The 20,535-nt window shown below is 34.3% G+C and overlaps 1 protein-coding gene and 1 long non-coding RNA gene across 5 annotated transcripts in view; one reads left to right on the top strand and one right to left on the bottom strand.

Moving 5' to 3' along the window:
- The window catches only part of LOC129528069 (uncharacterized), a 166,452-nt gene that overhangs the window by 36,774 nt on the left and 109,143 nt on the right, over positions 1-20,535 (bottom strand). The gene's annotated exons all lie outside the window — the stretch shown is intronic.
- The window catches only part of HMCN1 (hemicentin 1), a 454,854-nt gene that overhangs the window by 378,672 nt on the left and 55,647 nt on the right, over positions 1-20,535 (top strand). For all 3 annotated transcript variants that reach the window (XM_055367497.2, XM_055367502.2, XM_055367506.2), the window contains 12 exons: positions 293-449; positions 2,036-2,157; positions 2,504-2,668; positions 4,237-4,344; positions 5,058-5,195; positions 5,329-5,463; positions 8,274-8,543; positions 10,921-11,111; positions 13,399-13,612; positions 15,252-15,386; positions 15,793-15,983; positions 17,603-17,684. In XM_055367497.2, coding sequence (XP_055223472.2) covers positions 293-449; positions 2,036-2,157; positions 2,504-2,668; positions 4,237-4,344; positions 5,058-5,195; positions 5,329-5,463; positions 8,274-8,543; positions 10,921-11,111; positions 13,399-13,612; positions 15,252-15,386; positions 15,793-15,983; positions 17,603-17,684 — 1,908 coding nt within the window. The remainder of the gene's footprint in view (positions 1-292; positions 450-2,035; positions 2,158-2,503; positions 2,669-4,236; positions 4,345-5,057; positions 5,196-5,328; positions 5,464-8,273; positions 8,544-10,920; positions 11,112-13,398; positions 13,613-15,251; positions 15,387-15,792; positions 15,984-17,602; positions 17,685-20,535) is intronic.

Genomic DNA, 20,535 nt, shown 5'->3' with positions numbered 1-20,535 from the left:
AACATCCAGTCTCTGTGTCAAATGCTCTTTGATTGCCTAAACTAGTGAGGTCATAAAGATCTTGACATTGAAGGCCAGTTAAGCAATTTACATTATGTTATGAATAGTCAAGCCCCAAGTTTTCTCCTTAGTATAGTTAATATCATCACAGCACTACTAAAATTTGCAGAGCCTTGTTTGCTCATAACTATGAGGCAAGTTAATAATGACTAATTTCAGTTCAGCAAAAATATTTCAAATGGCACGCTATTTGCTGACTGTGTTTCCTTCTTATTTGGTGACATTGTCTTAGTTCCTCCATCTGTTGCTCCGGGTCCTACCAACATGACTGTAACAGTAAATGTTCAAACTACTCTGGCTTGTGAGGCTACTGGGATACCAAAACCATCAATCAATTGGAGAAAAAATGGGCATCTTCTTAATGTGGATCAAAATCAGAACTCATACAGGTAAGGATAATTTAAAACTCCTACCAACTATTTACAAACAGTTTGTAATGAATCAACATTTTAATTCTATCAGTGGGGTCAGCAAATATATAGACTATAACAAATTAGCTAGCATATAGAGGGTTTTTTTTCCTTAATATGGACTTAGTTTTTCAGCCTAAAATATTTTTCTGAATTATAGGTCATCTTTTCCATGCATAAACCCTGTGGATGAATGTCAGTGATTATATATAGGATTAGATTTATATCCTGCCTTATTTGTTTAGTACCTTTTGGACTTTTATAAAGGCAAAGGATAAAAACATCATTTTATATAAAAGAAAAACTATTCTGTAAAAATAAATACAATCTTTAGTTGTAGAATAAAAGTCAAATTTTATACCTTAAAATACAACTTAGATATTGGCAGAATGTGTAGGGAGGAAAAACAAAATTTTCTCCATTTTTTTTTTGCTTTTTTCCAAGCTTTAATACCATAGCTCATAATATGGCAATATCTATTTTTCAAAGGCGAAACTTTAAATCACTAAGAATTTCTGATGTTATAGGTGAGCATCATTTTTTGTATCTCACCTGAGCTATCAGATCATTACTCTGTCAAACATTTGCCATAGCACTAAAAACAAATGCTCTTTTTTGTCCACTTTAACAAAAATCAATTCCAATACATCAGGAAATATAAAACTAGGAGTGCTGCAGTTGAGATTCTATCATGTCTCTTTTTCACCCTTTTAATCTTTTGGCATTGGGAGGTTCAGTGACTTGAAAGTATACACTGTATGGAAAATGTGCCATGCTTTTGAATAAAAAGGTGTGTCAAATATGTTTTATTAATGTTTTTTATTAAATCATTTCTATCATGCACAGTGTGAAATCAAATAGATATTCTAATTTAGATTTACTTTAAATCATGTATGTGTATTTACTAAACCTCCTAAAATGTGAAGTGTTCTAGATTTTAGTTTTGAATATATATACACACATACACACACTTGTTCAAAACTAAATATATATATATATATATATATACTTTTTTTGAAATAGATATTGCCATATTATCTACAAGGTAGCCACACATTTAAGGAGACATGCAAAGTACATAAAGGGGTGAGACACACAGACTTGTCATTAGCCATCTGTCAATGGAAATAAACAAATATCAACCTGCTAGGTTATTGTGAAATTTAAAGATAATTTATGCAAAGCATTTAAGATGGTGCCTGGAGTGTATTTGATGCCTAGTAAACAGTGGCTGTTATCAGTGTTCTCATTGTACTGTATTTCTCCTAGGAGAGCCAGGTTGATCACAATATAAGCATTTAGAGAATGTAAGATTCCCTCTTCAGACAATCCTTCCAACAATTACTTCCTGTAAATATTATATCAAGTTTGAGGCTCTAGAAAGCCACTGCCATACAAACATAAACTCTAATGCATAAAGTTGGCCTCAGGGACATGATGTTAATTTTAACATGAGGGAAGAGTACTGTTTTCATCAATTTACAACATGGTACCATGTTAAACTAGCTGGGAAACTTTATGAAAACCTGCATATAGTATCTCATGCTTTGAAATCTGTCTTCTAGGCTCCTTTCTTCAGGTTCACTAGTAATTATTTCCCCTTCTGTGGATGACACTGCAACCTATGAATGTACTGTGACAAACGGTGCTGGAGATGATAAAAGAACTGTGGATCTCACTGTCCAAGGTAGAATTGGCTTGGAACGTGGATTGAAACATGATGATGCTATCACTTCGTCATTCCACTACTTTACAAAAGGGATCCCTCTTCTTTCCTTTTTTTTTAAACATTTATTTTAAGTTCAGGGGTACATATGCAGGTTTGTTATATGGGTAAACTAGTGTCATGGGGGTTTGTTGTACAAATTACTTCATCACCCAGGTATTAACCCGGAAATAAAAGGAGGAATCCCTTTTCTACTTACCTAACTTTCACTTTCAGAGCAAAAAGAGGATGTATGATAAGTCTTTGGAAATCTTTAAGGTTTGGAAATGTGTAGTTTTTTCCCTTTTTGTTGTTATTGTTGTTTTAGTTCCACCTTCCATAGCTGATGAGCCTACAGATTTCCTAGTAACCAAACATGCCCCAGCAGTAATTACCTGCACTGCTTCGGGAGTTCCATTTCCCTCAATTCACTGGACCAAAAATGGTATAAGACTGCTTCCCAGGGGAGATGGCTATAGAATTCTGTCCTCAGGTAAGACCAAGCTCAGTGATTTCACATCTATTGATTGTATTAGTTATTGATGCATATTCTTACCTGGCCTTTGTTGCACCAGAATAAAAGAATAAAATATGCATGCATTCTTGAACTTAAAAATCTGGAAAACAGACTGTTAGAACATATTTTTAACATAGAAAGGGGTTCTAGGGAATAGAAGAGAAAAAAATTAGTCTGGAAACAAAATAACAATATCTAAGACTGATCTGAATATAATAAACATGATCACCGGTATTTATGTGTATATTTACCAAACCTAAGGTTTAACAAATTCCCAAGTTACCTGTGAGTGAATCACACTTCTTTTATTGGCCAAATAGAATGTCTCTTCATTTATCGAACATTTAGTGCCTGAGACAGGATATATACTCTGCTAAGATTCTGAGACTGTATAACTAAAACAGGGTTCTGGGTTTCAAGGTTTTTAAAATTGAGTATGTAAGACTGAGTGAGTAGCGAGTTCTATGAAGGAAAATTTTTTATAGTGGTAGTAACCCTCATTTATACAATTTATGGTATTGAAGAAAAAAAATCACCTAAAGTATAGGTGATTCATGTTGGTGTTTCTAAAACTTATCCTACACTGGGGAAACACAATAGAGATAAAGTAGCAACTAATATCCTGGGACTTTAAGAGTATGTGCATATTATTCTAAGAGAATTTGTGTATTTCCTCAATAGAAGGGTAACAGTGGAAAATGTGTTCCCAGGATGCAACTTGGCTTTCAAGACAAATTATTTTGACTATGGATTGGTAGCAATTCAAATCATAAAAGATTTTAAAATAAAGTATTAGGCTAAGAAAACAATTTAGAACTTTCTCAAAATATTAAACCCAGCAACTTCATTCCTAGGTATTTACCCAAAAGAAATGAAAACATTTGTCTACACAAAGGCTTATATGCAAATCTTCATACAGCATCATTCACAATAGCCAAAAAGTGGAAACAATTCAAATGTCCATCAGCTGATAAATGGATAAATAAAATGTGGTATATCCATGCAATGGAATTATGTTTGGCAATAAAAAGGAACAAAATATTGACAAATGCTACAGCAGATGAACCTCAAAAACATTATGCTCATAGTGAAAGAAGTCAGACACCAAGGACCACATACTGTATGATTCAGTTTATATGAAGTGTTCAGAAAAGGCAAATCTGTAGAATCAGAAAGCAGATTAGTGGTGGGCTAAGGCCAGGGTTGGGAGTGGGGAATGACTGTAAATGAGCACCAGGGTTCTTTTGGGGGTGATGGAAATATTCTAAAATTAGATTGTGGTGATGTTTGCATAACTCTAAGTATACTAAAAATCATTGAATTGTGCATTTAAATGAGTGACTCTTATGATATGTAAATTATGCCTCAATAAAGCTGTTAGTAATAATTTAAGTACTGTGCTAGGCACTTCAGGGGATACAAGTATGAATATAAGCCAAGCACCACCATGCTAGTGGCAGAAAACACACAAAAGAGAGTCAAATTTTATTGAACTAAAAAAACTGAGATGCAGTATATATTAAAACTTATTTTTTCCTTTTTAGGAGCAATTGAAATACTTGCCACCCAATTAAACCATGCTGGAAGATATACTTGTGTCGCTAGGAATGCGGCTGGCTCTGCACATCGACACGTGATCCTTCATGTTCATGGTATGGAAGGCTATTTACTCATTCAAAGTTCGCTGGGTTTGGGGAGGTTTTTTAGTCATATTTATTCTGAAAGGTGGTAGGTACTGTCTAGAGCTATGAACCATAGTAATATCTTGGGGATATGAAAGCCTGGTAGATATTTTTAATAGGCTAAAAAAGGTGGACAAATGGCAAACCACTCAAAGTAACTCCAAAATAATTTTTCTTCTTGGCTTTTTATAATCTGTTCCTGACTCTAGTCTTCTAGTGGGGTTCTTCTAATGGAAACTGGCTACTGTAGCAAGACTCAAAACCAAACACCACATATTCTCACTCATAGGTGGGAATTGAACAATGAGATCACATGGACACAGGAAGGGGAATATCACACTCTGGGGACTGTGGTGGGGTGGGGGGAGGGGGGAGGGATAGCATTGGGAGATATACCTAATGCTAGATGACGAGTTAGTGGGTGCAGTGCACCAGCATGGCACATGTATACATATGTAACTAACCTGCACAATGTGCTCATGTACCCTAAAACTTAAAGTATAATAAAAAAAAAAAAGAAAAAAAAAAAGAATGCAGTGTAGCCAACATTCACTTTTCTCTTGGGCAATCAAATCACTAATATTTTAGAATTATGAATTTGGGTATTTTTAAGCTCATTACTACAATAGACATGGTTTATTAACTAGTGCTATTACTTCTTTTTGTTGATTGGTTTTTTATAGAGCCTCCAGTCATTCAGCCCCAACCAAGTGAACTACACGTCATTCTGAACAATCCTATTTTATTACCATGTGAAGCAACAGGGACACCCAGTCCTTTCATTACTTGGCAAAAAGAAGGCATCAATGTTAACACTTCAGGTACCTACCACTGTTTTTCTATCAAGAAAATCATAGCACATCAGTGTTTTATAATTCGAATCAGCATGATTGTTTTTAATGAACAGGCTTTTTTTTTCTTTTTTCCCACTCTGCTTTTGTAACTACGTTGTAGGCAGAAACCATGCAGTTCTTCCTAGTGGCGGCTTACAGATCTCCAGAGCTGTCCGAGAGGATGCTGGCACTTACATGTGTGTGGCCCAGAACCCGGCTGGTACAGCCTTGGGCAAAATCAAGCTAAATGTCCAAGGTACCTAAATAATTCATCTCTGTTTTCAATTCAAAGATGTTTGTAATGATGTGTACCAAATATTTATATATCTAAAATGATTATGCTGCTGTTCCCCCATAGTTCTCGACATTCTTAGTTTGCATTATCCTATTGGTTTTTCTATCACTTTTATGAAGAAAGTTTAATGTATTTTATTTTGTTGGCCATTGTTTGTATAAGAAAACACAGGCATCTAATCCTATTTTGAACTTCTATGAACCTCTGTTTGATACTCCATTTCATTATAGCATATGTATAATGTGATTGTTAAAACCATTCTCTCTACAATACTACCTTGGATACATTACAAAACACTGGATTATAACATTCCACTTAAAAAAATTATAATCGCAGTTAAACCAACTTGATGGAAAAAATTATTCTAAAGAGAAAGCAGGGTATTTTTGTGTTTTCAAATTTAACTGATATTTTCTTGATAGAATTTTTATATCTTGCATGCACTGCTTTTGCAAATAAGAAGTGACCCAGAAATAGATTTCAAGCTACTAAATTTGAATTAGCTTAAATGTCTTATACTGTAATTTTCCTATGGTAGATTCATGAATATAGTAAACCTCACTTTCCTGCATATTATAAATCTAATTTGTTTGTATTTTTCATTTATTCAACATTAATAACTGGAAATACATTGAACATTACAGACATGATCCTTCTCTTATGGTGTTTATACACTGATGGAGAAGGAAAATCTTAAACTACCAGATAGATGAAATAATGATAAATTCTGATGTGTGCTATATAGAGGAAAAGCAAAAGACTGAGACAGAGAAGAATAATGGGAATATGTGGGGACCACTTTAGAAAATGGTTAGGATAGGTTTCTCTGAGGAAGTAATAAATATTTAAGTGACCCCTGAATGATGAGCTAGGATAAGCCATGGGCAGGTTGGTGGAGTGTCCAAAGGAGAGAGGACAGCATGTACAGTGACCCCAAGTCAAGAAAGAGTGAGAAAAGAAAGTATGGCAGTGTGGCTAGATGGTGGTGAGCAAGACCAAGGCAAGCAAAACATAAGGGAGATCAGAAAAGTAGGCAGGGCCCATGCATGGATGGCATGATGTACCCTAGGATATGTAGATTTTTATTCTCTGTGCAGATAAATCTTTTGAAGGGCTTATCCAGGACTCTCATTTGGTTTTAGGAAGACCGCTCCTGCAGCTCTAGGTAATGGTTTAGAGAAAGGGGCAGGACTGGAGTCGTAGTGTGTTATTGTCCAAGAGTGGAGATGGGAGCACAAATTGCAGAAGTGAATGAGAAAACTGATGGATTTATGTTGTTTATGGAGGTGTGATTGTTAGGATTTCTGATGAATTGGTAGGTTAGGAATAGAAAATTAGTGAAGCTTCCTGGGCTTCAGACTTAAGCTAGTGAGTAGATGATAGTGCCATGTTGGAACGCAAGGGGAAGAACTGGGTTGGGAAGAAGGAAACCGTGATTTCTGTTTAATTTTATTAAATATGGGAAACTATTAGAAATCCTAGTGGAGATGTCAAGTAGAGAGTTGAATATATATGAATTTGGAGCTCATGGGAGAAGTATAGTCAAAGATAAAAATTTGGAAATACTCAGCATTAAACCCGCAAGACTGGATAAGATCACTAAGGAAAGAGAATGTGTACAGAAAAGATTGGCAAGGAAAAGTCCTGGGGCTGTGCATTGTTTCAAGATCTGAGAAAGGAAAATAATACAATGGAGAGGGCAGGGATATCGCTGGAAAACTTAATGAAGGCTAGGGAAGGTTAGTGTTTCAAGAAGAGAGTGAACAGCTTTGTTAAATGCATTTGAGTCAAGTAGGATAAGGACCCAAAGTATTCATTGGTTTCAGCAACACAGAGGTCGTAGAAAAGGACATTTTTAGATTTGAGGAGTTGTTTGTTTCTTCATGAAATGATTGAAATTATTGACATGAGAGAAATTAAGGGACAAAGAAACACATTAAACAACCAAAAGCATTTCAACATTCCAAAAGCAACCGGAGATAATTGCTTCCTCAGAGGCATGAAAAATTCTGAATAGACTGTCTTCTTGCGGATACAAATGTAATGGTAAGCACAAATTCAACCAACTAATTTTGTTGCTATAAATAATCTTAATACGATTATCAGTTATTTCATATGCCTTTTTATAGTGATGCGTTACAACTGAATAGAATATCCAGGCTAATACCTAAGTGGTGATCAGCCTATTGTAAACACTTAGAAAGGAAATCCTTATTATAAGCTCTTTTATAGGTTTCCAAATAAGTGGGAAGAGTTTTACCTATATAATTATTTTCCATGATCTATTTATGTATTCATTAGTTCAAATAATCCTTTATTAAATGTAGCCACTGTATATGTGTATTCTAAGCTCTACGGAAATACGTAAGTAAAAGTATCCGAGCAGTTGAATATTTTCCAAAACCTGGCGTTCATTTTGGAAGTTTAAATACCTAAAGTTAATCACATAATTTATGTAAGTTAAAGAAAATACTTTTGTTGATACAGCTTAAATTTTCTAGACATGCATGCCCTCATGAATATATGTTTATCTCCTCATTTAAAATCGATTATCACTTAACATTTATGGGTTAGCTAGGGACTAGTTTTCTGAAGTGCGCCCAGATAATTTTTTGTTCCCATGAAAAAATGTAGTGCTCCTTTTCTAATGATATGGTGAAGTCAGGATTTTGTTTCTTATCAATGTTTGCTAGAGCAGTACTGTAGTATGTAATTTGCACACTCATGCTTCTAAGATAAAGTTTGAACTTTATATTTTTTGTATCTTTTAGTTCCTCCAGTGATTAGCCCTCATCTAAAGGAATATGTTATTGCTGTGGACAAGCCCATCACGTTATCCTGTGAAGCAGATGGCCTCCCTCCGCCTGACATTACATGGCATAAAGATGGGCGTGCAATTGTGGAATCTATCCGCCAGCGCGTCCTCAGCTCTGGCTCTCTGCAAATAGCATTTGTCCAGCCTGGTGATGCTGGTCATTACACGTGCATGGCAGCCAATGTAGCAGGATCAAGCAGCACAAGCACCAAGCTCACTGTCCATGGTAGGTTGTTTAACATGAATTATTTTAGTCTGCTGCACTACCATGGCAAAGAGAAAAGGCTACCAAGAGCAAATCTGATGGAAGTCAAAAACCCTTAAACTCAGTAATCCAAAGTGTGTGTGGGGGTGTGGTGTGTAGGTGCACTTCAAATCTGTTTTCTGTAGGCTGTGTTTCTGTGGGTTTGTGCACATAGGTGTGTGAGAGAGAAAGACAGATTTTATTAATATTGCCAGGATTTTTAATGTGTTGCTAGTACCCTCACATATTGTGATTAGTTGGCTTATGAGGAGTCCGTTTGTGTTTTGTGACTTTTCTGCTTTACTTCTCAAGCTTCAAGTCATCTTGGTTCAAATGAATCATCATATGACCTACATTGTATGATTTGACTCTAATGAGAATTAGGAGATCTATTTGATTCATTATATTAAAGTGGCAAAATATTACATGTATATTTTTATAACAGAAAAATATCTTTGTATTAAGACAACAAAATATTGAAAAATCAGCATTGAAATATTTTTAGTTTTTATTATATATTTTGACTAAGGATAGAATCCACGTTAATATCAGTGGTGGGAAACAATATCAGATTAAACTGCTTCCAGCCTCTATTTTCGGAGGTAATTATTATAATGAGGAGTTTCTGCCTTTTCATTTTTCAGAAATTTGTGAAAGCTGTTTTATTTTTCAAGTGTATTTTAATTTTCTGTAACTTCATAGTAACAGAGACAATTTTGAGTGCAAACATTTTTGGTTGAATAATTTAGCCAAAATTAAAAATCATCATTTATGAGTTTTCCAAATAACTCCCCTGCTTTCAGTTAATATAATTAAACTAATCAATATACACTATCCATTTGCCTTCAAATAAATAATACTCCTTCTTCTCAAATGTCCGTAGAAAATTTACCAAAATTGACCATATACTAAACAAAGAAATTGTTAATAAGTTTCAAAAAGATAGACCATAATTTCTACCCACCATGCAACAAAGCTAGAAATTTGTAATGAACTTTGAAAACCCCAAACCCAGACAACTTTAAACACTCTTCCAGCCAAAAAGTAGGTCAAAGAATATTTTTCTATTTTCACATTATTTAGAAAATAAAGACATGACATATCAAAATGTACAGTGTGTGCTCAAAGCTAAAATCAATATAAAGTCATAGCAATAATTCTTTCATTTTGAAAAAGAAAGAACTGAAGTAAATACACTAATGCTGCAAGTTTGTATCCCCTAACAAAAGACAAATAGCAACCCAAGGAAATCAGGATAAAGAAGATAATGAAAATAGAGCAAGAATTAATTAAAAATGAGTATTTACGATGTACCATTGAGCAAAATCAATTTTTGTGTTTTCCAAGTTATCTGTTTGTATCTATAATTATTTATATAATGTTTGTATATTTAATCATATAATCATAAAGGACAAAAAATTAACTATTTTAATTGAAAACAGTTAATTTAACTGAAAGTAGCTAATTAAAGTTTATATAGCAATTTTATTTTTGCTAAGGCCAACTGTTCTCTTTTCACTCGTTAAAATGTCATTAAGATGGGTCCGCTTCTGATTTGTTTGAATAATTCCAAATTCATTGTTTTGGGAAGGGAGTGTATTTTTACTTTTGAACCAAGAATTCTTAATACTTTTTGTCTTTTCTTTAGAAGTAACTATCTTAGTTCTAAGTCCAATCAAGTATTTTTTATTACATTAAAATATTCAGTTCATCTCTATATTGCCCAAATTCTAGTTAAAAAAATTTGAGTCACAGGAAGTATTTGGTACTATACTGTGCAGTTATAAAGTCACTGAAAATTTCCTCTGACAGTATGAAAACTGAATTAAGTGTCTTGATCTGGTTTACTTGTATTCATTGTAACAGGTAAAATACTGCAATAAGTATTTTTTTTTTCTACAGCACTTTGTGATATTCAATATTGGGTGAGTGTTTTATAGTGTTTTATGGTGACTATTATTAGTTCATCCTCATAATATACAGCAGTTATGCAACCATAGAAGCATTTTTTAGTTTTGTTGTTGGTTTGTTTTACTTCACTGCAGTAAACAGAAGTAACTTAAAGATGGAAAAGTCAGGGAAGCCAAATAAAATCTAAAGATCTACCCAGTTCTGTCATTTGCTCAGAAACCAAACGTAAATATATTCAGTAAGTTCAATTACATTAGGATTCTTGCTAGCACCAAAAATACTGATTTCTTTCATAGCAGGAAGCAAATCAATATCTTAATAGATTTTCATTTTTAGTATTTCTAGCAAAATTACCCTGAAAAGAGTTTTTTATGTGTTAATTTTTATTGTGAATAAAGACATTATTGAACTCAGCTTCCTGGATGACTCTTTTTTAAACTCTTCATAGTACCACCCAGGATCAGAAGTACAGAAGGACACTACACGGTCAATGAGAATTCACAAGCCATTCTTCCATGCGTAGCTGATGGAATCCCCACACCAGCAATTAACTGGAAAAAAGACAATGTTCTTTTAGCTAACTTGTTAGGAAAATACACTGCTGAACCATATGGAGAACTCATTTTAGAAAATGTTGTGGTAAGTTTAATGGACATGAACAGATACATGAAGCCAGATTGCAAATTTGCCATCATACTTTTAGTAATTTAGCATGGAAGTATATTCTTTAATAATTAAAAAATATTCTTGTAAAATCAGGTCACAAAATTAATTTTACACATATTTCATTTTATGTCCCTTGAATGAGAATAATATTTAACAGATGATAGGAACTCATAAATGCCCTCCTTCTAAAATTATTTTGTTTGTGGAAATATGTGTTTATCAGGAAAAATTTTAAGTGCCAGTGCTATATTCCGTGCTCTTAACCTTATTTGGCAATGATAAGTATCTAGAGTAAATAACTGTAATTTTTATGCTATATTTTCAATTTTTAGTGCTTCAAGGGGAAAAATGTTAAACTTTTTTAAAAAAGGAAAAAAGTCTATGTGTCTCAATGCAATCAGAAGCAGTCATTAATATTCAACATAAATATTCATATATACATGTTTGAATATTCCTATTCAAATATTCAACAAATATTTATTGAACACCTTCTCTGCAACTAGCACTGGTTTAGGCACTGGGAATACATCAGGGAACAAAAGAATCAAAGATCTTTGCCCTCATGGAGTTTATATCTAGAGGAAGGAGACAATAAAAATGAAAAATAATAATGTCAGAAGAAAATAAGTCAGAAGAAAAAAGTGGCATGAAAAATAAGAGGGGTAAAGAGTGTCAGGAGTTGGAGCAGTGAAGGTTACAGTTGTAAATAGGGTAGTCAGAGTAAATTCTCTTTGGGAAGGTGACATTTGAGCAAAACTTGAAGGAAGTGAATTAGCCAAGCAAATATTGGAGGAGCAGACCGGGGGAAAAACAAAAATAGGTAGAGCAAAGAACTTGAGGTGGAAACATGTCCAGTGTATTTGAAAAACAGGAAGCCAGTGAAAGCAAAGCAAAGAATGAAAGGAGAAAGATGTCAGTGATAAATGGAGGCCAAATCATGTCGGGTCTTACAGGTCATTGTAACAATTTTACCTTTTACTCTAAGTCAGAATCCATTGCAGGTTTTTGAGCAGGTGAGCAATCTTATGTGCCTTACATTTTTAAAGGGTTACGTTGGCTGTTGTGATGAGAATCAGAGGTAGGGAGACAAGGACAGGAGCAGTGAGACTTGTTGGGAATACTCTCTGGAGGCAGATGAGAAATGATAGAACTCAAAGCAGGATGTTAGCAGAGAAGAGGCAAGAAGTAAGACTCTGCATATACTTTGAAGCTAGCATTTTCTGATGATGATAGATTGCAAGTAGGGTGTGAGGAAAAAAAAATAATAAGAATGACTCAAATGTTTGAGACTGAAGGCATGAACAATTGGAAGGGTGAAATAGCCATCAGCCGAGACGGTGAAGGCTACAGGTGGTACAGGAAGGGGCCATTGGAAGGAATTGGGAGCTCAGTTTTGGGGCATGAATGTGAGACATATCTTAGGCATCAGAGCAAAGAGTTAGAATAAGAAGTTCAATAGACTTTGAGTTTGTAAGAAAGTATCAGTATTTGGGTTGGAGATACTGATAGTCATCAGCATATAGTTGATATTTAAAGCTATAGCACTGTATGAGATCACCAAAAAATTGAGTACAGATAAAGAAGAAAAGAGGAGCAGAGGTTGAGCCTTCTCACTTGCCAACATTAAAATGTTAATGTTGAGGAGAAGACCCGAAAAAGGTTGGAGAAGCAGCAACCAGTGAGATAGGAGGGAAAATAGGCGAGCATAGTGTCCTGGAAACCATGTAAAGGTGGTTTCGCATAGAAAGGACTCATAATTGTGTCAGATGCTACAAATGCATCAAGAAAGATGAATGATGAGAGCTGGCCATTAAATTTAGCAAGTGAGGCCTCAGAATTCTAGGTAATAGTGCCCTTTCTCTTACCATTTCCTCTGATAGTTTTGTTGATCTTTGGTACCGCCTTAGTAGAGAGCCAACTATGCTGTCAAGATGCTGTCAGCTTTTGGGATTATTTGCTCTTTATTTGTGCAATGCAGAGCAGCAATACACTTGATATCTAGCAAACCACAGAATCTACAGTTTTCTGAAATCTTACCACTGTAAAATGATTATTGTTCTGAAAGGTATGGGCTTATGTTTAAACTTCTATACATTTTAAATTATGTTATGCAAATGCTAACCTGATGGTTAAGACTAAAAGATGGAAATTTAAATTGTCTTTGGATAAGAGAGTTTCTTGAGGGCCTAGCTATGCAATTTGATGTATTTTATGTACTATGATGGATGATTATGAAACTTTAAATGTTACTTTTTTTTAGCTGGAGGATTCTGGCTTCTATACCTGTGTTGCTAACAATGCTGCAGGTGAAGATACACACACTGTCAGCCTGACTGTGCATGTTCTCCCCACTTTTACTGAACTTCCTGGAGACGTGTCATTAAATAAAGGAGAACAGCTACGATTAAGCTGTAAAGCTACTGGTATTCCATTGCCCAAATTAACATGGACCTTCAATAACAATATTATTCCAGGTTGGTCATTTAATTCTCAAGAAGTGAATAAATACACCTATGTAGTACTCTAGACCAAGCTCTATTTCCTCCAGCTGTGAAAATTGAAAAGCAACAAGAATTGATTGCTTTAAATTCTGTAAAATGTGTGCCTCTGCTTGGATTTTACCTTCTACCCAATATATATGTTTTGTTCCTTCTTTTGGAAGCATAAGTTGATCACAGGGCCATATATTGCAGGTTATAAGTAGCTTTTTTAACCTAAATATAATTCCCCTTACCCCATGAGAAGGCAGTATGTTTATATAGGCGCCTAAACTTATCCCAGCTGGACCCCCTTCATCACTGATCAATAGATTAAGATGGCCGCTGTTGGACTCCTAAAGATTCACGTAATTTTACAGAGAAGAATTCTACTTCTCACTGTTTGCCTCAACCTCTATTATAGTGTAGATTAATTTATGTAGAAAATTTCTAGTCACTGTGTATACTACAAGTTAAGGTCGTGTCTGGAACCCAGGAGCACCCATCCCTGGGTGAACAAATATCTACTTATTTGTTAGACTTTGTCGTCAGCATAAAGACTGTCAATACTGAGAAATTGTTCTATCCCGAAATTGAGTTCTGAAGTATTACACTGTTAGCATTTACTAAGTGTCTTGCTAGAAAAGTAGTAATAAGCTTGAGAGTTTTTTCTATTATAAAGAGTTATGTTAATGACTGGAATTTATCAACTGCATTACCTTAATAACAACAATACATCTCACTAAGAAAAAACAGACACTAAAAAATCTAATCTATATTGTTTTCTGAAAGTGCAGTACTAATGTTTTCTGAAAGTGCAGTAATGTAAATGTACTTTTAAAGCTTAATTTTCCACCTAATATTCAGCAGTAAAAGATTTTAAAAAAAAAACTTGAATGAGGAGAGCATGCAAGGTAAACATACGTATTTAGATATGGACTGGTTTAGTCAGAATTTTATTTAGTCTTATTTGTTTTAGGATTAGCATGTTTACCTTATATTTTCTTCTAAATGTTATATTTGTAATATAAATTTTATAAATATTACTATCATAAATTTTAAAAAATATATGCCATTGTAAATATTTATATAATCACCATTTATGATTTATAGAGAAGTTTAAATTATTACAAATTTGACTATGTTGTTATTATTACCTAAGTAGCATACGTTTTCATAATTTTCCCCTTTGACCTGCCAAGTCAGTTGAATTATAAGCTGAAAAGGTTTTCATGTGTTTGATGTAAATTGTTTGGGAGGAAAAGTGGTAATGAGATAAATGAAATGGAAAATGTAATATTTCTGAATGAAAGATTTTTGAAACTCAGACTACGAGCCAGCTTTAAGCAACGCATTTAGATGAAAGGTTTACTTTAAACCTAAAATAATTTCTAAAAGATGTTTGTTTTCATCCTCTTTTCCTGTTCCTTCTGCTGTTTTTTGTTCTTCAAACAAGTGTCTATAGACATAGTAAATAGCTCAGATGAAGAAATGTGGAAAAGGCTCTCTTCTCCAGTGTCATCTCTTTGGTTCAATTGCTGACCAACTCATAAATCTAATGTGCAAAATACTGAGCTGTCGTGAAATTTTTCCTAGGTTACTGAGAGGCACTTGTGTTGTTTCTTGTTTCCCTCAGCCCACTTTGACAGTGTGAATGGACACAGTGAACTTGTTATTGAAAGAGTGTCAAAAGAGGATTCAGGTACTTATGTGTGCACCGCAGAGAACAGCGTTGGCTTTGTGAAGGCAATTGGATTTGTTTATGTGAAAGGTAGGGAAAAGTGCTCCATTTTTAATTTATAATGCATTCATAATGAATAGTTCAAGTTTTGCTTCTTTATTTTATAGTAATAAAATATAACTTCAAGTTTTTAATCCACTCAGTCCTATTTCACAGATGTACAAATTCATGAGAAAAAAATTATGAACATTGAACTCAAAAGTAGATAAGAAGTAAAGAGATCATTTCACACAAAGTGGAATCATCCCCTTAGAATATTGAAATTGACAAAATTATCTGGTGATTTAGCATGAAGAGTTGATTCTGGAAATTTCATGAGGTTTTAAGGTGGCTTTACTCCCCTCTTTACTAAATTATTTTTCCAAATAGGTCAAAGATCACAAAGAAATTATCAGCACTTACTTTTACTTTGTACCTGTCTTATGTTGTTTTCCAGAACCTCCAGTCTTCAAAGGTGATTATCCTTCTAACTGGATTGAACCACTTGGTGGGAATGCAATCCTGAATTGTGAGGTGAAAGGAGACCCCACCCCAACCATCCAGTGGAACAGAAAGGGAGTGGATATTGAAATTAGCCACAGAATCCGGCAACTGGGCAATGGCTCCCTGGCCATCTATGGCACTGTTGTAAGTCACACCAGAATGATTGATGCACCTTTAAACCCCCACAGCCAATACCCCTCTGTGAGTGCCATAGATAAGAAACATTTCTCTTACATTCCTATTTAAATCATAAAATCTGAATCAAATAACTCCTTTTAAAAAACTGAAACAAGGATTGAAATAGATATTTTAGCCCTTTCAAATAAGTGCAGTGAGATAATGTGGCTGCCTTGTTCCTTATCATTGACTTACTAATTAGCATTTGGAGATAACTTCCTCAGATCTGTTTTAGGACAAGGAAATTGAAGAATTACAAACACAGTTACATATAAATTATAGAGTAGATTTCATAGTAAGCTGATAACTATATTAGGCCTTTCCAAAGTTCAGTAATTCAGAAAATGAGTGGTGCTTTGGTTTATTATTCTAATTTTGGGGTCAAATTACCCCAAAGTGAAATATTTTATGCAAAAATGTCTCAACTAGAATACACATTAATTTGTTAAATCACATTTGGTGAGACCACTTATGTGCTGTCATTGTTTAAGTAATTGAAATAATTAAAATATACTATCTAATTACCCAATCCAGTGGACCAGTCTTAGTCTTTTAGTCTCATTGATTTTACTTCAACATTAGATGTCATTTGTTGATTGTTCCTTCTGTTATGAAATTATTTCTACTTTATGTGCCATAATACTAATATGGCTCAGCCTTCTTCATTACCACTTTTCCCTTTTCCTCTATTACTATTTCTGAAGTCCTTGGTACTTCTAATACCAATGTTAATACTAATTTTTTTCATCATGCAATTTAAAATTCCTAAAACTGTAGTATCTCCAATGCTGAAACTCTTCCAAGTTCCATTTCCAGCTGTTGACTAGGAACTTCCATTTGGATAATACACCGAAACCTCAAATTAAACGTCTAAACCAACATTTATTTTTCCTTCTCCCAATCTACTGCCTGCAAATCAGTTCCCCTTTATTGACTTACTGGTTGTTAAGGAGACCTGAATTCTTCCATTCACAAGACCTTCAGCAAAATCTGTGCCTCTAGTCACCAAATTGAAATTTATTTAGTGCAGTCCTACATAAATTTACACACACAGACACATACATATATGTATATAATGTGACCTCCAATCTGTGATTTATTATTATAAGTAAATTAGTTTTTCACTTTCTCTCCTAAATTTCAAACACTCCAGACAAAGGTCCAGCTGAATGTAGTTTTAATAATCCCCATTAGAAAGGACTCAGTATTTGTTAATTTGTCCTGATTATTTTAATGCTTTTTAAGATATCTGTAAGTATAGCATTAGTATTTTTCTTTAGTAAGATAATTCCAGATAGATGATCATAAAACAATGTAATTTTTGCTTTGGTTTCTTACCAGTTAGTATTCCTGGAGATCAATGATAGGCTATTTTGAGAAAGTTTAGGCTTGGAATTTGTTTTCTCCCTTCCCCCTCCTCCCTCCTTTAAATCTATTTAAGAGGTTAGACATATGTAGGTTTTCTTATTTCCATTAAAATTCCTTCTCAAAAATGAAATTTCAAATAAACTAGCATCATGGTGAAAAAAGTGATTGCCCTGCTCTGTAGGCTCATATTTTTGTAAAAACGCTGCTTATTTCCATAGAATGAAGATGCCGGTGACTATACATGTGTAGCTACCAATGAAGCTGGGGTGGTGGAGCGCAGCATGAGTCTGACTCTGCAAAGTAAGCTGCTTAATGAAACTAATTAAACACTTGATTTAGGAAATATTACCTAATAAAGAGTATTTATTTTCTTTAACTCTATAGCAAGTTCATTAGTGGTAGCTCTCAGAGTGTGTCTAATTTAGCTTTCTGCTGCTGATGGAGCAGTTGTCATCAAACATTAATCTGATAACACACAGATATTTTTCTCTATTTTATCTAACATGTATAAGATTGCAATTGATTGGTGGCAGAGCTTTTTTTTTAATTATACTTTAAGTTTTAGGGTACATGTGTACAACGTGCAGGTTAGTTACATATGTATACATGTGCCATGTTGGTGTGCTGCACCCATTAACTCGTCATTTAACATTAGGTATATCTCCAAATGCTATACCTCCCCCCACCCCCCGACAACAGGCCCTGGTGTGTGATGTTCCCCTTCCTGTGTCCATGTTCTCATTGTTCAGTTCCCACCTATGAGTGAGAACATGCGGTGTTTGGGTTTTTCTCCTTGCGATAGTTTGCTGAGAATGATGGTTTCCAGCTTCATCCATGTCCCTACAAAGGACATGAACTCATCGTTTTTTATAGCTGCATAGTATTCCATGGTGTATATGTGCCACGTTTTCTTAATCCAGTCTATCATTGTTGGACATTTGCGTTGGTTCCAAGTTTTGAATACTAGTTCAACCATTGTGGAAGTCAGTGTGGTGACTCCTGGGGATCTAGAACTAGAAATACCATTTAACCCAGCAATCCCATTACTGGGTATATACCCAAAAGATTATAAATCATGCTGCTATAAAGGTGGCAGAGCTTTTTAATTACAACATATTCAATGGAGTGCCCCTTCTTACAATTCACCACAGTTATTCCAACATGCTTAAAAAGATAGCCATTTATGGCACTTTAAGATATTTATTAAAAATAAAGACTAATGTAAAGGAGCTCAAAAGTGCTCCAGCTTGATGGCTGTCATCTTTCATGAAATAACTAAACGTTCTGGGTGAGATTCTCATGCTCATCAGGAAGCCCTTCAGTAAGAGTCATCGGAAAACAGAGCATCCATAATTGGATAAACATAAAATAATCCAATGGCCCACTGGAGAGTTTACAGAACCACTTAAGGGGCTGACCCAAAGACAATGTCATTGGGTTGAGAATTTAAGCAAGTCAAGTCATTTTGTGACAAGGCTCAGTATTTAACAGGGTGAGTTTACATTTTCTTCATCACTATTGAGAGATGCTCTAGATTAGTTAGCTGTTTGCCAAACTATATAATTCTGTAAGACTCGAATAGATGGATAGACATTTAATAAGTATCTAATACAATGTTTCACTAAAGAACATATCTATCAAATGACAACATGGGATGTTATTAGGAAAAAATAGGGTTCTATGTTCAAACAAATCTGAGAAAAAATGAATTAAACAGAGTTCTTTTATTTATTAAATATATAAAGAACAGTTACTATGTGCTAAGCCCTCCTTAGGCATACCAAATTTCTTTACTGCAGATTTTCCAGAAATGTTAATATGTTGATGTGAATTATGGCTCAACAAGGAGAGAATATAATATGCCACATTTTCCAAATAAATGTTGAGTGAACGTAGGTAGGACACTACACAATCCACTGACGCAGTTTAAAAAAAGCTACATTAGAGCAGCTCATCTGCACATACTGACAATAAATTCATTTTAGTAAGTGAGGCATATTAAATAGTTAAAAATATAATTTGGTTCAAATTAGGATTAAAGTACCAGAAGCGATATTTTTATTTAAAGTGTTCATATTTATTATGTGAATGATGAAATTAATTCAATTGAAGTATGTACATGTGGAATTTTATTGTATTAATTTATAGCTTTATATGCAATTGGGAATGTTCAAGTATGGTATCTAAATTAAGGTTCTGAGTTTATTTGATAATTTAGCCATTTTAATATGAGCAGACAAGCTTATTTAGTCATGTTGTCACTTAGTGTTGAGGGATAAACCTGAGGTATTTACTTTATGCAGCAACAGTTTATTGAATACATAATGTAATCAGGAAACTAGGAGAGAAATAAAAGCACTGGCCTTGAAAGTTTCTAGAGTGAGGTTAATATAAACATCAGTTAGAAGGCATTGTGTAGGGTGATGAGCATAAGTCAGAGTAATGCTTTATATGACACTTGCTAAGAGAGTCAAACCTCACATGAAGGAATTACTTTTTTAAAAGACAACATGTCACGGATACCTTTGCAGAAAAAACTAACATATTAATATCACAACAAAACACATTTTTGTTCTATTTTTGTCTTATTTGTATTCTATTTATTCTAGATACACTTCTCAGTCTAAAATATGCAGCCACCACCTTGAATTATCTATTACCTCTCACTGAACAAATCATTCCGCCTTTCAGTTCAATGTCACTAAAACACTGCTCTCATCCCATCATGCTCCTTCTCAAGAATGTGTATGCTGCCCCCTTTGCTTTCTTATTTAAATGAAAACCTTTCTTATTTTAGTATTTGAACCAATGTTCACAACCCTGTATGCTGTTACTCTTCAGGGTGAACCATCCTTTCTATTCTGTTCATTGTCTTGAAAAAGAAAAAGAGCTAACTCCATCTCCATGTTGTGTCTTTCTCTCTTAAATGAAAACCTTTCTTATTTTAGTATTTGAACCGATGTTCACAACCCTGTATGCTGTTACTCTTCAGGATGAACCATCCTTTCTATTCTGTTCATTGTCTTGAAAAAGAAAAAGAGCTAACTCCATCTCCATGTTGTGTCTTTCTCTCCAAGTGTTCTCCCCTCTCCTCTCTGTTCAAATAACCTTACTTATTTTTGAAAATCCAGTTCAACTCTCTTCTTCCCAA

The sequence above is a fragment of the Gorilla gorilla genome, chromosome 1, assembly GCF_029281585.2.
Source record: "Gorilla gorilla gorilla isolate KB3781 chromosome 1, NHGRI_mGorGor1-v2.1_pri, whole genome shotgun sequence".
In the NCBI taxonomy this organism is placed as follows: domain Eukaryota; kingdom Metazoa; phylum Chordata; class Mammalia; order Primates; family Hominidae; genus Gorilla; species Gorilla gorilla.
Note: the sequence above shows the minus strand (reverse complement) of the source record. Positions and strands in the feature narration are given on the sequence as shown.